Source organism: Ciona intestinalis, chromosome 2 (genome assembly GCF_000224145.3).
Source record: "Ciona intestinalis chromosome 2, KH, whole genome shotgun sequence".
NCBI classification, from domain to species: Eukaryota; Metazoa; Chordata; class Ascidiacea; order Phlebobranchia; family Cionidae; genus Ciona; species Ciona intestinalis.
In genome coordinates this window covers 5957857-5973769 of record NC_020167.2, presented here as the reverse complement: position 1 = coordinate 5973769, position 15913 = coordinate 5957857, and the positions used below count along the sequence as shown (strand labels likewise).

The 15913-nt window shown below is 37.3% G+C and overlaps 2 protein-coding genes and 1 non-coding gene across 4 annotated transcripts; 1 reads left to right on the top strand and 2 right to left on the bottom strand.

The window, feature by feature from the left end:
• The first annotated feature begins 125 nt into the window (after positions 1 to 125).
• On the top strand, positions 126 to 8300 carry LOC100175927 (death-associated protein kinase 2-like). 2 transcript variants are annotated; one of them, XM_002126744.3, is made up of 10 exons: positions 126 to 773; positions 1019 to 1121; positions 1350 to 1468; positions 2222 to 2360; positions 2661 to 2790; positions 3261 to 3336; positions 4467 to 4619; positions 6135 to 6180; positions 6769 to 7438; positions 8027 to 8300. In XM_002126744.3, exons 1-10 carry the CDS (start codon positions 712 to 714, stop codon positions 8107 to 8109), a joined length of 1581 nt encoding a protein of 526 aa, XP_002126780.1. In that variant the 5' UTR covers positions 126 to 711; the 3' UTR covers positions 8110 to 8300. The 2 variants fall into 2 exon arrangements, with proteins under 2 accessions (XP_002126780.1, XP_018673209.1); XM_018817664.2 differs by having other exon boundaries at positions 759 to 849.
• mir4020a (microRNA 4020a) lies at positions 5766 to 5831 on the bottom strand. Its single transcript, NR_034413.1, has one exon. It is a non-coding gene; the product is annotated as a microRNA 4020a (primary transcript).
• Positions 8301 to 10158: 1858 nt separating the features above from the next.
• Positions 10159 to 13004, bottom strand: LOC100178235. Its single transcript, XM_002126670.4, has 3 exons — positions 11978 to 13004; positions 11571 to 11760; positions 10159 to 11301 (listed from the first exon to the last, which is right to left on the bottom strand). The coding sequence occupies exons 1-3, from the start codon at positions 12098 to 12100 to the stop codon at positions 10457 to 10459; spliced, it is 1158 nt and encodes a 385-aa protein (XP_002126706.1). The 5' UTR covers positions 12101 to 13004; the 3' UTR covers positions 10159 to 10456.
• Positions 13005 to 15913: the final 2909 nt, after the last annotated feature.

The following is a 15913-nucleotide window of genomic DNA, read 5'->3' as shown; positions in this document are numbered from 1 at the left end:
TAGGTGACTAGCTTTACTTAGTACGTAGTGACAGCATAGTATGTTAGAGCAGTAAATATTTGTGTGGAGGACGTTATGTTCACGACATAGTATATATTAGCGTTTTAACTTGTACATCACGTTCAGTACTACCTATACGTTTGTAAATTAAATCACCGAAATGACAAGCTTTGGTTTGTACGTAGTAGCAGAACAATAGGTTGTGTAGTATGCAGTCGTGAGCTAAAAATAACTAAACTATGAGGTTAATGAGTAATTGAATTGTCTGCATGGCTGGCAAGCATGTGCGTTCCACGCTCGTGAGTCATGTATATAAGCCTGTTTGAATCACTACTGCTGTACTGAAGCTTTAATTAAACAAATATATTAATGTGACATTGAGTTTTTTGGTCCAAACTAGATTTTCAAAGCAAACTTATAAATTCTGTTTTGCGTAGTTTTAATACTGCCACCGTGTGCCTATAATGTTGTGAGAATTTGATCACGTGGTGGGGATAAAGTGTTAGCCGTTTATGGTAGCTGACGTCATGACGACAGCTGACTCTCTGACTTACGTGAGTTTAGCTTTGCAACCGATGCAAAGAAGAAAATAAGACAAGGATGACGTTATCAGCGAGCAAATGGAGCAGCTTAAGTGCCGATGTGATAGTCAGCGCAAGAGAAAGCAACATTACGGTGCAGGCGCAAAGCTAGCGTGAGTAAAGTAACAAAATGATTTCTTTTCGCCAAGAAAATGTAGAAGATTTTTATGATATTACCGAAGAAATTGGCAGGTGGGTTTCGCGGTCAGCGCTACTAAATTATGTATCAGTTAATCCCAGCAGAATCAATTACGCAAAAAAATTAAAGGTTATTCACGTTTTAACAGTTTTTGATCATTTTCTGGTTACAAGTTTTATGATATATATTAACCACTGCACAGATTATTTTTAAATGTAGTTTATTTTTCAAATATATTTATGTTTAAAGTTGAAAAGTGCAATACTGCGTAAATTGATTTAATATTTACTTTATACAGTGGGCAATTTGCGGTCGTGCGAAAATGCATCGAAAAATCAACGAACAAAGTTTGCGCCGCCAAGTTCATAAAAAAGAAGAGAGCAAAGGCCAGTAGACGTGGGGTAAGTTAACAAACGTAAATTACACGAACGTAAATTATACTTGCAGAAAATAATGCACATATGTTTAATTGGTTTAGACACTTAACAGACATTGCACCAATCTAGTGGTCACTGATCAATTGTTCAAATACAAAGCTACATATGTTGTTCATTAGAACACCTTTTTTGTGTTGTAACTCTTACTTGTCCAACCCAGCTAAAATATGCATTACCAATGTAATTAAACAGGTTACAAAGGAAGACATAGAACGTGAAGTTAAAATTCTAAGTGATGTAAATCATGAAAACATTCTTCAACTTCATGAAGTGTTTGAAAGCAACACGGAAGTTGTGCTGATACTGGAAATGTAGGTTTATGATGTAATAATTATTGTGTGGTAACATCTGTTTTGTGCGGTACTTTAAAAAGTGACAACACAACATAACACAATCATAGGCATCAAACTTTTACATGCAAGGAAGGCATGGTTATTTATATGCAAATTAGGAATTACTATAAAACAAATCCACATTTTTTGTTCTAAAACAGTGCAAAAAAACTCCAGGATTTTTTTACCTTTTCATTGATTAACCTTAAAATGGGACTACTTAAAATACTTTACTTATATACTATGTTACTAACACATACATGTGTGAAAAGTGGTGCAACCCTTTTAACTGCCTTCCACCACACTTAGTGTAATTGCCTATCAATAATGCTGATGTATATACCGGCTTTTAAATAAATATTATGCATGTTATAACAGCTTATAGCATAAAGCATTCAGCTGTTGTTAACTGGCTTATCAATCTGTATCTGCTGCAAACAAATATAAATTTATTGGGGGATAACCAGTTTGAATCACTATTTTTCTTGTTTTAATAGTTACTCTATCTATGGCCATTAAAATTAGAAGTTTAATGTTTTATTCTTTGGTTCTGTTTGTTTTTATAGAAACCAAACAGCTAAAGTTGTAAAACTGATGTACAAATACATAGAATGTCAGTATGTCACCCTTGTTTTAATAGTCAGTGTGGTATGTCATCACAAGTGCCCCCAACATTAAGCCTGTGGCTGTGGGGTCTTTATATATTATTGCTCTAATTTTTACATTCTCCAGGGTGGCAGGCGGGGAATTGTTTGATTTTCTCGCTGAAAAAGAATGTTTGTCGGAACCTGAAGCCATTGTGTTTCTCAACCAAATATTGAGCGGGATGGATTATTTGCACGACAGAAATATCGCACACTTTGATTTAAAGGTGACAACCTAATAAGTGTAATATAATGTAATGATTGATTATGTTGTACATGAGCACCAGCGTGTGTGTTTGGTGTATATGAAGACACCCGTGTTATAACTTGATAGTGAACATGGTTGTAAGAACACATTGTGTGTGTCTGGTGTATAACGAGTGTGTGTCTGAACTGTGTCTGAACTGTAACGCTATATAACTTAGAACAGGGCTGACTGTAAAATGTAAATGCAGACTTGTGAAAATTTTCAGAAAAAAATTACATATTCCAGCTATAATACACTAATACAATATTTAATGTTGCAGCCTGAGAATATAATGTTGTATGATAAATGTGAGGACCCACACCGTATTAAACTCATTGATTTTGGCCTGGCACATATGATTGAACCTGGACAGGAGTATCGCAACATGCATGGCACTCCCGAATTTGTTGGTAAGGAAATAGAACTTGCATTATTGTGGATATATTTCACCACTGGATTGGAGCAATTACTGCTACCTATTTATGGTTATAGAAGGGGGAAGACGGGACACCTTTAGAACATAGCATTCAAATATCCTGATCACAATTAACAATGGTCTATGAGAGTCGTGGGGTTATGGTTTTATAATTCTTTTAATTTTCTTTGTTTACTACCAAATAGAAAGATAAAATAGAATGAAAAGAAGATGTTTCATCTTTCCCCCTTACAATACAATAGCTGCAATAGTATTTTCACATTAAACGTGGTGAAATGCTTTTCAAATACTTTCATTTTGAATTACTTTCATTACAAGCCAAATTGATTTAACAAACTTGATTTTAATTTGATACAGAACTTAAAAACACTGCCTAAATAAATTTAAATTCAAAATACTTTAATATATAATATAATAATACAATAACCAAACTTTATTTCACAGCACCTGAAATCATTGCATTTGAATCAATAGGACTACCTGCTGACTGTTGGAGTATTGGAGTTATAACATATATTTTGTAAGTATACAACAATATAGTGTATACTATATAGCAGTCCAGAAATATTCATCAAAAAACCTAGCAACGACCAGAATTGTGTTTTCTAATATTTGTTAATAAATCCCCAGAAAAGCCTGCTTGTGATAAAATGGTATATCCTTTTTGTGTCGATAATTTAAGTGTATTCTAGTGTTAAAGGATAACCACAACATCCGTTTACCCACCCACAGCTTACTAGAGATATCTACAAACGGTTTTACTGTACCGACAAAAGAGACATCTCCAGTAGGCGGTAACCTACCGCACATAAAACCACAGCATTATCCTTTTTATGTAGCGTTACGTAAAGTGCCCGATTTCTAAGTCTGACCACGGCCTACTAGAGATATCTCTAGTATAGGCCGTGGTCTGACGTTCGCGTTCACATTTATAATCCCTTTTTCAAGTTTAATTTAGCTTAAACCTCACACTGTGGTGTACTAGGACGTTTGCTTCATATTCATAAACATATTAGAAGCCAATGTTTGTGGTTTTAAATAATTGACATATAGAAATACTGTGAGATATTGATACACTTGTCTGATATTTGTGTTCTCAACATAGCTTATTCAAGGAAATACATTATGTTTAAACTTAAACCTTTGTGCATTTTAAAAGAAACCCTGCAAACAGCCTATGTATATCACAGTGCGCCAGTTAAAGGCTATCTTATACGCAATGCACCGCATTTACACATAAGTACATAACCACTGCCTGGGAGTAGAGTCACAATAGTAAATACGCGCAAACCATGTTACACATGTAGTGTAACACAACATGTATATATTTACAACGCTTGTCGTTACCCCCGTAAGGTAAATAAGTCACATTTATTGATTCAATCAAACAACTTAATCATACTCCACCCTCCCACTAGCAAGTTACTATAAACTTAATTCATTCAAATACCTTTACTCACAAAGTAACATACATGGTAACTTGTAAGGTGACACGAGGTGTATGAAACAGAACACCCGTGTTATTAGGCCGACAATCGTTTTTTCGGCCACGAGAGGATAAAGCAAGTTACATTCATTCATTCATTCATATACCTCCCATTTTAAATACATCTATATAACATTCATATATTTACCTTTTTTTACCCCCAGATTAAGCGGTTGTTCCCCTTTCCTCGGCGACGACAAATCCGAAACATTCGAGAATATAACTCGTGTCGATTACGATTTCGATGATGAATATTTCGACGGTACGAGCGACCTCGCAAAGGATTTCATTCAACAGTTCCTTATTCGCGATCCAAGGTATGTGACATCATATTTAATATTGCTCTGGTGACGTAATAATCATTACTGCTCTAGTGACGTCATAATTATTGTTTTCTAGTGACGTCATTTATATTGCACTTCATTCGATGTATGGCATAATTTTGTAATCGTTATTCAATGTAGAATTTAGGTCCAATGTAAGAAAAGGAATTCACAGTAAATATATTTTTGTTTATCCTGTGCGCGGATGAAGTATGTCGTCATATCGATTTGGGGTAATGGACAAACCATAGCCTACTTTTCATGTCCCACTGTGTGCCTCGGTTTCAAGACCTCTTTTACAGATTAGACATAAAAACTTAGTTAACATAGATTTCATTTATCTCGTCGATTCCGCTTAATTAACGCAATGAAGGGAATTTGCAACAAAACGAGAATCGTTGAAACACGTTATGGATAAAATACTACTTGGGGAAACGCGTCGTCTGGCGGTTAAACCCAATACACTTAATAAAGTGCATAAGGTTGAATGTAAAAGTCAAAGAGATCACAGATAAAAAGGTTTAAGAAGAAGCTTTCGTTTAATCTATTTAGTGGTTTCTGTTTTAGATTGCGTCCGACACGAATTTCGGTTTAAAACGTAAGCGACCGTTATTGGGATGAATTGAGCTGATTCATTGTGTGTTGTATCAATAATAAAAGTAAAGCAGAACGAAAGTAAAATAACAACAATGACGTATGTGACGTGTTGCACTAAGAATAAAATGAAACTGTCACCTGCGTTACGATGCAACATGCGTATATAGCAATAGTACAAGCGTATTAAAACGAAACATGAACAAATGTTTGCATTTATACTGTCGTTGCGAAGCATATTGCAAATAAAGTCCTTCTTTCTGGTAATTTGTTATTTTGCGTACCAACGTATCGATGTTCTGTATATGTTATACATATAAATGTCCTATATTCGGCGTTATATACAGTTCAACAGGATAAACGCTTATATATTTTCATCCAAAATCACAAAATCGTGCAAAGTGAACAACGTTTTACGTATTGTGGTTGGTTCTCCAATAACTTTTCAAACAAAACCGTACAAACACGTTTCCACGAACACGTAAACCAAAGCTACATACTTATTTACCAACCAAAGGTATAAAGAGGTAAATTTGTTATGTTACAAAAGGCTAAGGTTTGTCCTAAATAATAACAAGTATTGTAACAATCATTTGCACCAACTTAACCACAGTTGTCAAATTTACCTTTCTCGTCTCAGAAAACTTAAAACGTCATTTGTTTTGTTTTGAGTGACAGTTTCGAACACATCTCGTGCCCACTACGAACCCGTAATACTACAGCTTTGTCGTTATTTGCACACAAAGTTGTTGAATATACGTCATACTTCAATGACGTAATCGCACCGCGCTATTTTCTGCTTAAAGTTCAAACAAAGCCGTAATATAATGATTAGAAGCTACAGCGTTACTAAACGTAACGTTACGACCAAGCCCCTTATAAATTATTCAACACTCACTTTTGCTGTATCTGCAGAAAAAGGCTCACAGTGAAAGACAGTCTCAACCATCCGTGGATAAAGGTCAGTTCACTTATTGCACAACTTATAACGAACAGCATGATGCACTCGCGTTTATATCAATTATTTAAACCTTTCTCCGCTACGTCATGTATTAAAAATATCCCAATCGGTAGGTGGCGTTATGGAGCCCACTCTTGACATATTGAACCACACTTAAACTCATAATCCACAAACTCATGATCACACTGCATATTAAACCATATTAAACCAAACATTTAGATTACATGACGTCAAATATATTTTTTTTCCTTCTCTCCTGTATAAATTGTAAACTAAGAATTATTCTTTCCAAAAGGCACAAATCTTCTCATTAGAAATTGCAAATTGGTAAAACTTTTAGATTTAACCCAAGAAACCAAACGATAATACCCCTCAAGTTTTTTAACTGTATGTTAGAGGTTTCCTTTTTCCTTTCTCACATTATACAAATCAAAGTATTTTCTATTCAAGAGACAAGAGCCTTTACAAATTGGATAAAATTTCGCTTTAGAAATTGTTAAAATGCTTTTTTTGACTTTATTCCCACCAATGGTGATGCAAACTAATCTTTATATATATCTTCATGTATTGACCCCATACATCACCCAGAGTGCTGCTGTCCTAATACCGTCTTGGTCAACCCTGGAACCCACATACCAGCCTCCTACACCAACAGAAATCAAACAAATCACGTCGAGCGAATCGAACGATGAAACAAACTTCGATGTCCAAGTTACAGTGGAGGATGGAAAATCCCCTTCACCGTTACCACTGCCCAAAAAATCCCCAACCCCTTACCCAGGTGCATCCCCTATTCCGTCACCAATTCCACCGGAATCCCCAAAACCCACACCGATCCAAGTCCAAGTCGAACCTGCTCGGAAAAAAGACGAAAAAGATGTTCCTGCTCTTCCTACTCCTGCCAGCATCCCTATCCCTGTCCACCACGTCCAAAGATCAAGCGCAGCATCATCAAGATCCTCAAGTGAAGAGGAGTTTTGGAGTCCTCGATCTCTCTTAGAATCCAAGGGTGGGAGGATGACAACATCCTTATCAAAGTCCAGAGATCTTCTTCAGGACCTCAGAAAAGAGCGAGGAGCTCTCGAGAAAGATCTTCGTGTCTTCTCAGAGAGCATTCCTTTGATGTCGGATGACTCTGTGGTAAACCTCCGGCAGAGAATGGCTCGTAGGATCGCCGAGATGGAGGATAGCTTCAATAACTTCTCGGATGATCGTTCAAGGACAAGAAGACAGATGAAATCTTTGTTTGGCGACGATGGTAAATTTAAATTTATTATCTTTACTGGCTGAGGTTGTATTCTATATGGGTGAGGCGTACCAGGGTCTTGGGTTTATGTCAAAGTTGTTCTAAACCATAGCTTGTTCTATTCTATATCTCTTGCCAAAAAGCTAAGATTTATACCAGAATTGTCCTAATGTTGTATATGCACATCTTTTCTGTATGGGTGTGGTGCTATAGTACAGCATGCCACCTAGGATATAGACCAAATTCAATCATTTGCACCAAACCATAGCTGGTTTTATTATATATGGGCGAAGTACTAGCAACTCAATCAACTATTTGGTTACTCTGCTACGCCGTCTTGCGGCGTACAAATACCTTCTTATCTTTGGTATTGACATAGCGTTTCAAGCTTTGTCAGTTTACGGCACTTGATTCTCATGTATTTGAAGTATTACAGCTCTAAACTTAAAACTTGACGTATTTTCTATGTGAGGTTCTTGTCGTGGACCTGAAATTTAGGCCAGATTTGGCCCATTACCACGACATCCAAACCGCTTGTGTACGTCGTTCATGCGAACCGGGTCACTCGTGACGTCACTAAACTTCTTAAAACTTCTTCAGGCCAACTTGATCTGCTGCAGAAGCGTTTCCAACAGAGCAAAGCAAGGTTCCGCAATTTAATCGACAATACTGACCTGCAGTGACCCCTGCGTGCACCACGTGACCGACGAATCAATGAAGCGGATCCACGCGAAACGGGGACGAACTGGGGCTTTGTGTATTTATTAAAATCTTGTTTCATGATTTAAGGTTTTCCTCGAAAAAGTTTCTTGTGTGTGTCCATCATGACGTCATCCCGCTCTTCTATTACGCAATAAACAACCGTGTTACTTCATATTGCTTTTAGTTCTACAACAACATTTCTTGGAACTTTAGAAGACCCCCAGTGAACTGTTTGTTGACTTAAATAACTGATAAAGTTACAAGAATACACACTAGACAGGGATTTTGTATTTGCTTAGGTCGTGTTGTCTTTAAATGGGAAAAAAACTATCTGATCTGGGTAAGCTTCTATATGTGCAGGTACGTCAGGAGACTTGAGTTTTACCAAGTATTGTTGCTACTGTTGCCACCAGGCATAATATACATACGCTTCAGGGGAATGGGCGTTCTAAAATAAATGTTACATAGATTGCACGCACACCAATTGCACACGCATCTTATTGTTCAACAGCCGCGGGTTTTGACTCTCTTTCCCACCCTTTTTACCGCCTTACCCCTATAATAGCGTGTTATAATGACTGTCGTTATGCTGTTACCACCCTTCCCTTCGTTGTTTTAATAATATGGTCGGTAATTTTGTTTTAAAAAGATAAATAAAACGATCTTACCATTATATTATGACACAGTATCACAACAACGTTTTTTCAAATCAGCGCAAATTTTATTTCAGAAGCCCTGTTCCAAAAATGCTTACATATTTTATTGGTGTGATTCCGCATGTTTTACTTTCGCGTAATTTAAAAATTTGGACTTTATAACGCGGTGGGTAGCTTAGTCATACCCTTATGTTAACGACTACGTCATTGCCTTGTAAAATTGTTAATCAAACTCTACCACTATTGTTACCAAACCAAAGCCAATATTATTTCACTCAACACGACTTTATTGCAACTGTGTGCTAACATTACAATTATTTCACGGAATTTAATCTCAAGAATATCTTATTTCTATTTTTACTACCCCAATAAACCTTGTGTTAACAGGTCTTTACACTTTACTTGTCAATCTCTTATATTTGCTTGGGAATTTCTGCCCAATATTGCAACAGCCACGCCCTGCTTTTCAACTTACACTATACACTTTCGGCAATACTCACGGCTGTACAAACAAATTCTCTTGTACCAAGAACAAAAACGTCGCCTCTTATGACACTTTAAGTTTCATTAATTCAAAACCAGTTTGTTTTGGGCTTACACAAGAAAACACTACTTTATCTTGACTTTTATTGTTCAAATAACCATGGGTTTTCTAATCCTTGGTCGTTTTTCTTCACGACAATTTAATCCGAATCAATTAATCATTCTATTTTAAGCTTTTATGTCACAAATCTACTTTTATCTTCTGAATAGTTTTGTTATGTCCATGGGTAAGCTACCCCACGAATTGCTGTTGTGACGTTTATTTGCATTCTACTAATGGCTTATCCATGTTATATAACCTGTTTTGACATTGACTATAAGTACCAGTTCTCACGCTAACAGCAACAGTACTGTCTTTCATACCAGCTATTTATAGAGCCCCCACATGCCCAAAGATATTTGTAAAGTAAGGAATGCTGTTTTACAAGATATATAGATGTACGTTCTGAATCTAGAATGCTTCAGTAGCTTGTGTCCTTAAATAAATTACCGTGTACTTGCGTACCGAACACGGTGCATGCTATCGGGGGTATGAGCTTGATGTATTTATAGAAACGCTTCAAAATAGACAATAATGGATAGTCTTCAAAATGTCCTCTGCCTCAAGCAGATTAAAACTACGGGGCACCCTTTCACTCTATTTCTCGTCCCATTTTGTATAGTAAACAAAAAATAGAAATAAAAGCATTATAAAATCGAATCCCCACGACTTCCATAGATCGTAGTAAATTGTTAAAAGCGCGATCAGGGTATTTGGATAATATATGTGCTAAAGTTGTCTCGTCTTCCCCGACCTCTACTTGGTCCCTCAATATTAAACCACACAACATATATGGCAGCTTTAAATATTTATTTAAAATTAAACGCGAAACAGCATAATATAACGGCGACAATAACTACAAAATACTTGAAACACAGTGTTTTTTACCTCGTTGTAAACATTCAATCTTTTGGATCTATAAGTGTCTTTCAAGCAGTATATGCTTTCGTTACATTTATGTTTCGAACGTTATACATTCTCAAATGCCACACTACACATCACACAAGGCTTTCTACTGCGCATGCGCAGAAACATTACGTCATGTTAGATCACTATTCTTGGATTTATTCGTTTCGGATTTCGAACTTTTTAAGACTTTTTGGTTTTGTTGTGTATTTTGCTCGAGTAGTAGTCAGTATTATTGGCCCCTTCTGCTGCTTTGTAGCGGTAAATTCTACGGACAAACTGTTTGATTTTATCTGGATAGTTTTTCGAGGCCACCACAGCTCGGTGTAAATCGATCAAACTTATTTGAGGATCATTCTCGTTTAGTTTAGCAAGCAGCTCTTCCATTGACTTTGCTGTAAGCGGCTCCTCGTAGACTCGAAGATTGGACAAATCCGGCGAGTCCGGCGGGGTTGGGAAGCGGTCGATCACCGCAGGTGGTTCGGATTCGCTCGGGGTATATGGGTGTTCAAGTTCAACCGGTGGCGTCTCAGCCTCGTCCGTATCAGGATGTATGTTCGGCTTTGCTGATGCGGGTCGTTCATGCACACTGTGTTGCTCTTTACCTGTAGTTGTCCCCGCCACCCACATGGCTGTGGCGAACTCCTTATCCGTTGCATGGCCCCTTGGTGCAGAGGAGGGGCGAAGTGGGGGTAATGGGGCTAGAACCTGGGACATTACTTGCTGGTTTCGCGGTCTCTTCTTCTTTAAAAGTCCCCCGGAAGAAGTAGAAGACACAGCGCTTCCTCTCCTATGCTTGTTCCGTGCCTCAGAAACCGGGTGACGTGACGCCATTAACATTTCTTTTGAGTTATTTGGTCGTATGCTGCAAATTGAAAAACGTCGCGTAGAAAATCGTCGGTTTTTATCCAAATTCGTGATCTTAGCTTCAACTTCTGGAGCTATCTTCTTGCCTTGAGATTTCAAAATCCTTAACGCGGCGGGAAGTGCGATGTTTGGGGAGAGAGCGTCCTTTTGTGCTGATAAATCTAGAAAATATCTAACTTGAAATTTCAAGCCTAAAACAGTAAAAAAACAACGAAAAAAGAGGTGTTGAACGACAGTTGTTAAAACACGCTACGGGTAAAAACCACGTAAAGAAAAGGGTCAAACAAAATTGTAAATATATTACAGTCAAGTAAAATCGTGGTTGTGAAACCACAATACAATATAAGTTGACTCACGATGAGTTGTAATAAATGAACAAAAAAGAATTGAATTGAAAAAATGTGCTTGAAATTCAAAAATCACAACTCACTTCTTTCTACAGTTACTCCATCGCTCCATGCTTGCTTTAAATCTTCCACAGCAGGCGTGCCACTGCCGAGATTTGTGCTCTCCACACCCCGTATCTTGCTTATCTTAGCTTCTATAGCGGCAGATCTTTCCAAGTTTGCTTGAAGTCTTTTTGTCAAGATAGCTTGGTCGATGCCAACTGAAGATGTCACCTAATGAACGTTTAAGTATTGAAAAAAGGATTCCCAAACCACATTTTATTTCATTTTTTGTTCTTTTAACAGGCAGAAAGGAATCCTTAAAAAAATGAAAGAAAAATAATAATTCCCGGTCGTTTACCTGAACAGGAAGTTACCTTGCGTAAAAGAAGAGTTTTAGTTAAAGTTCTTAAAAAGTACAGTTTAATTTAAGATTTGTTTCAAAACTTACCTGTTTTTCTTGTCTCCCAATAAAAGAAACTGTCTTTTCCAGGAACATCTTTTTCTGTTTATTGCTGTATTGAAGTGAAGGTGCATATTCAGCATACGACGAAGGTTTACAAAGTGCCGCCATGTTCTTTTCGCTTCTATATCTCCAGCCGAGTGACCGTGAGTTGAACTATTCCCCCTTTATATACCAACGAAAACTTTTTCTCTTCGGAAGCAACTATTGTACCAAATGAATCGCTACTATATTTTCAATCGGGCCTTGAATCAACATAACGAATCCACGAGTCCAGACGATATTACCTAAGTTTAAAGCAACATTACAGATCGTACCGCAATAACCTTAACCTGCATGCACGCCGTCGAACGTTGAGCTTATAACCAAACATAAGTAGATGGTGATAACAAATCACACTATACAGTGGAACTCAGCAATGGTTTGTTTGTTTTTAAACTTGTATTGTTGCCTGGCTACCTTAGTTCTATTTCCAACTCGCACAAAGCCGGTAGCGAGATTTTTAAACCTGTTGTGATTCATACGATTTCGCAAGTACACAGACTAATCCGGAACAATCTCATAACAGCAATTATTCGATAATCGAATGATTTGAGTGACGTCATCCGCCGATATCCCGCGTCGAAGTGACGTCACGGAAGACGTCACAATGGACTAAACCCCGGGAGGCGAGTTTACAAAAGTCTCACCGAATTTCGGAAGACACGTTCGCGTTTAAAAAAACAACAATCGATAAATATGTTGTTTCTGGTGCATGGTAACGTCTGGAGTGTCGTGACGCAAACGTTTTATCGACTTACAACCGTCTAGTTATTATTTCTCACGCCTTTTACCTTTTGATCTGCCACTCGTGGTAAATTTCAAGTATATTTCGATGTAGTTTTACGGGGTTTACTAATACTGTACTTATTAATAACATAATGGGTCGGGAACCGACACTCTTTTTCGACAAAACCAAACATAGATTTGTAGCCAAAGATCATTGGTTATTCCGTATATTCCCATGCACTAGACTAAATGCATGTACCACGGATTTTCTGCTTAGTTTCAATACAATCACGACAGCATACACCTAACTAAACCCATCTTCAGTAATGTAAGAAGCTAACACCAGAGATGGTTTAGAATTTTGGACCGGAACGTTAAACTAAAGACACTTGTATCATATAGGGCTGTAATGTTTGTATTAAAGTTAATACAGTAGTTGTGTAACAGCAACGAAAACTAGTTTTTAGTGATTAGCAACCGCGATAATACTGCTGGCCTGAATCTGAACCAAAATAACACTCTCTCTTTCGGCAATAACAAGCACTAAAAACGTCCCAATCAAGTTCATTAGAAATTTCAAATGCTGCGTCTAGACCGCATACCCTGAACTCGACCTTGAATTTTCTATTATAAAGGCAATTTTGAGGGCACTTAAACGCGGGCGACCGCTCGTTAGTGAACCGCAACACGCGTGTCTATCGAAAGCGAACACTTGAACAAGGAGTAAGCGCATACAGACTTTGTTTGTTAAGCTATCAGAGCAAACCTTGTATTTTTACAAACCGCGTTTCCAATAACGCAATAATTTGTTAGCTTTGTCGGCGATCAATAAAGGATTTGTCTCACGTGATGTCAAATACAACGGCACGTATAGGAAGACGGTCCAGCATGCTTTGTCTGCGTGGTCCTTTATATGGTCTACTTGGAACAAATATTCTTTAGTAGGCCAAAGGTGCTTCTATTTTATATAGCTGCTGAAGTCCCGCAGATTAGCACGCCCTGGGTCAGATTTAGGCCACAGTTAGTTTAATACCCTAACACTTAAGGTACCAGAACCCATTTACAAATGACATGGGACAAAAATAAATGTGTTTTTAAATTGAAATCCCGGGCAAAAGATCTAAACATATTAGATGCTATATCAAATCAAAAATGTTTTTCCATGTACATCATACGCAATGTATTAAAACACGAAATAACATAAGATTTTCAATTTATAGACAAAACTGTAATGGACATGCTGTTATTAGAAGCTATACCAAAAAAATAGCTTTTTTAATAATAAAACAACAATGTGTTTTTTAGGCCGTTCATTTTTGGGTAATAGTTTCCGGGTAAAAGCTATTGGCCTCATAACATAACAAACACCTTGTGTTTGTGGAGTTTTTCCATCAAGTGCCTTGTATATACTATCCAGCTATATTTACGTCATCACCTAATCCCCACCTATTATACGTGCGACACCTTTAGCCTTAAACGGTAACGCAATGTTTAAGATTGGCTATAAATAATTTACGTTGCCCCAACCCAAGCCACGTCCGCAATTTAATGTTGTTTTTGTTCGCACTTATATAACTATCTTGGCATTCTTCCAATAGTGGAGCGACAGATAGTCTGTATCGGTTATATCAAACAGACGACGGTATCTTGATCGTTGCCGAGATTTCAATAGCTTTCTATGTTCTCAGGGATTGAATAATTGTCCTCACAATAATGCTACTGGTACGAGCGAACTGCTCTCCGCAAACAAAGGTCCTTTATTACGACACCCCCGTAAATACCCCGTATATGAATCAGGAAATTGAATAAAAGGTTTCATTGCGACGAGCCAATTCGTTTAGTTGGTTCTAAGAAAAAGACAAAACGCCAAAGAAAATAAGGAACCAAAGCATTTACATTTGTGATTGTTTTGTGGTATTACTTTGAAGTCGCAAGGATGATGCGGTAAAATATATATATTCGTGTGACAGATTGACAAATGACCTATCCAAAGTCTTTTCTAACTTTGTACTAACATTGCGGTTACTGGCGGAATATCGGCAAAAGAGCACGACGTGGTTGGGCAACACTCGTCCAGAAGATACGGGTTCTAGGCTTGACGCTCTTTCTCGGCGCATGTGTCCGACTCATAACAATTACTACAACTCATTGGCCTTTATTATCTTGTAATCCCTGGTTTTCTGTGTAATTTCCGCCACACATTCTTGGCCAAGTTTTACTCTTTTCTGATGTTTCTACTTGGATTTGTACAGCCGCAAGTTGGCGCTTTAGAGTAACTGCGTTTCTGACAGACGATGTTCAGTTTTATTGTACTTGCAGATGTGTCGTGTGCAAAGTGTAGTAGTTGCCTATTCTATATGAGTGCGAATTTTGACGAGAACCTGAAATTTAGGGCAAAAATTTTCATTACCACATTGTTGGTCCAGGGTTATAAAACAATTAAAAAGACACCTTGGGAACGCCAACCATATGTTTGGTACAAGAACATAATGTGCTTTGTTGGTTTAACACTGAAACTAAAGTACATACATATACTCTGTGCCTAAATTGTAGCATTATGGTGTCGCAATTTTACCTGGTTATCATGTAAATGCATTTACAATAACTTTGTATGGCATATGTTCTTAACGTTTTTTGACCAAAAACTGCAACACGTTTACCATGTATAGTAGGGTGGGGTAAGATAGGACACATTTATAACATACCAGCTAAACATTCCGATCGTGTTTTTAACAATTAACAACGGTCTATGGAGGTCGTAAGGATACGGTTTTATAATTATTTTAATGTTCTATTTTTACCACCAAATGGAACAGGAAAATATATGGAAAAGTAGTCCCATGTTCCCCACCCTACTATATAAAGTCATTGTGTTGCCGAATTCGTGCTGTAATTTATTAATACATGATTGTAACTTATTTATTCTCGGTGTTCTGTTTCATACACCTCGTGCCCGCTTACAAGTTACCACATAAGTACAATTCAATCTTTGGTTTAGATTAGAACGACTTACAGCCATTTAAAGGTTAAACTACGTTCAGTAAAATTGTATAATGTAATTCTTTTCACTTTTAATTTACTAAACGGCCGATTAAGAGTCACTCAGCGTGTTTGTTCAATTAACAAATTTCGTTTAATTACATTGGCAACGTAAGT

Bases quoted from the DNA above. Each gene is read 5' to 3' on its own strand.
- LOC100178235 (XM_002126670.4), bottom strand. From the start codon at position 12,100: ATGGCGGCACTTTGTAAACCTTCGTCGTATGCTGAATATGCACCTTCA. The intron at 11,761-11,977 runs GTAAGTTTTGAA...AACGTTCATTAG, and splicing joins TTGGGAGACAAGAAAAACAG to GTGACATCTTCAGTTGGCAT. The intron at 11,302-11,570 runs GTGAGTTGTGAT...GATATTTTCTAG, and splicing joins TGGAGTAACTGTAGAAAGAA to ATTTATCAGCACAAAAGGAC.
- LOC100175927 (XM_002126744.3), top strand. From the start codon at position 712: ATGATTTCTTTTCGCCAAGAAAATGTAGAAGATTTTTATGATATTACC. The intron at 2,361-2,660 runs GTGACAACCTAA...TTAATGTTGCAG, and splicing joins TCGCACACTTTGATTTAAAG to CCTGAGAATATAATGTTGTA. The intron at 4,620-6,134 runs GTATGTGACATC...CTGTATCTGCAG, and splicing joins TTCCTTATTCGCGATCCAAG to AAAAAGGCTCACAGTGAAAG.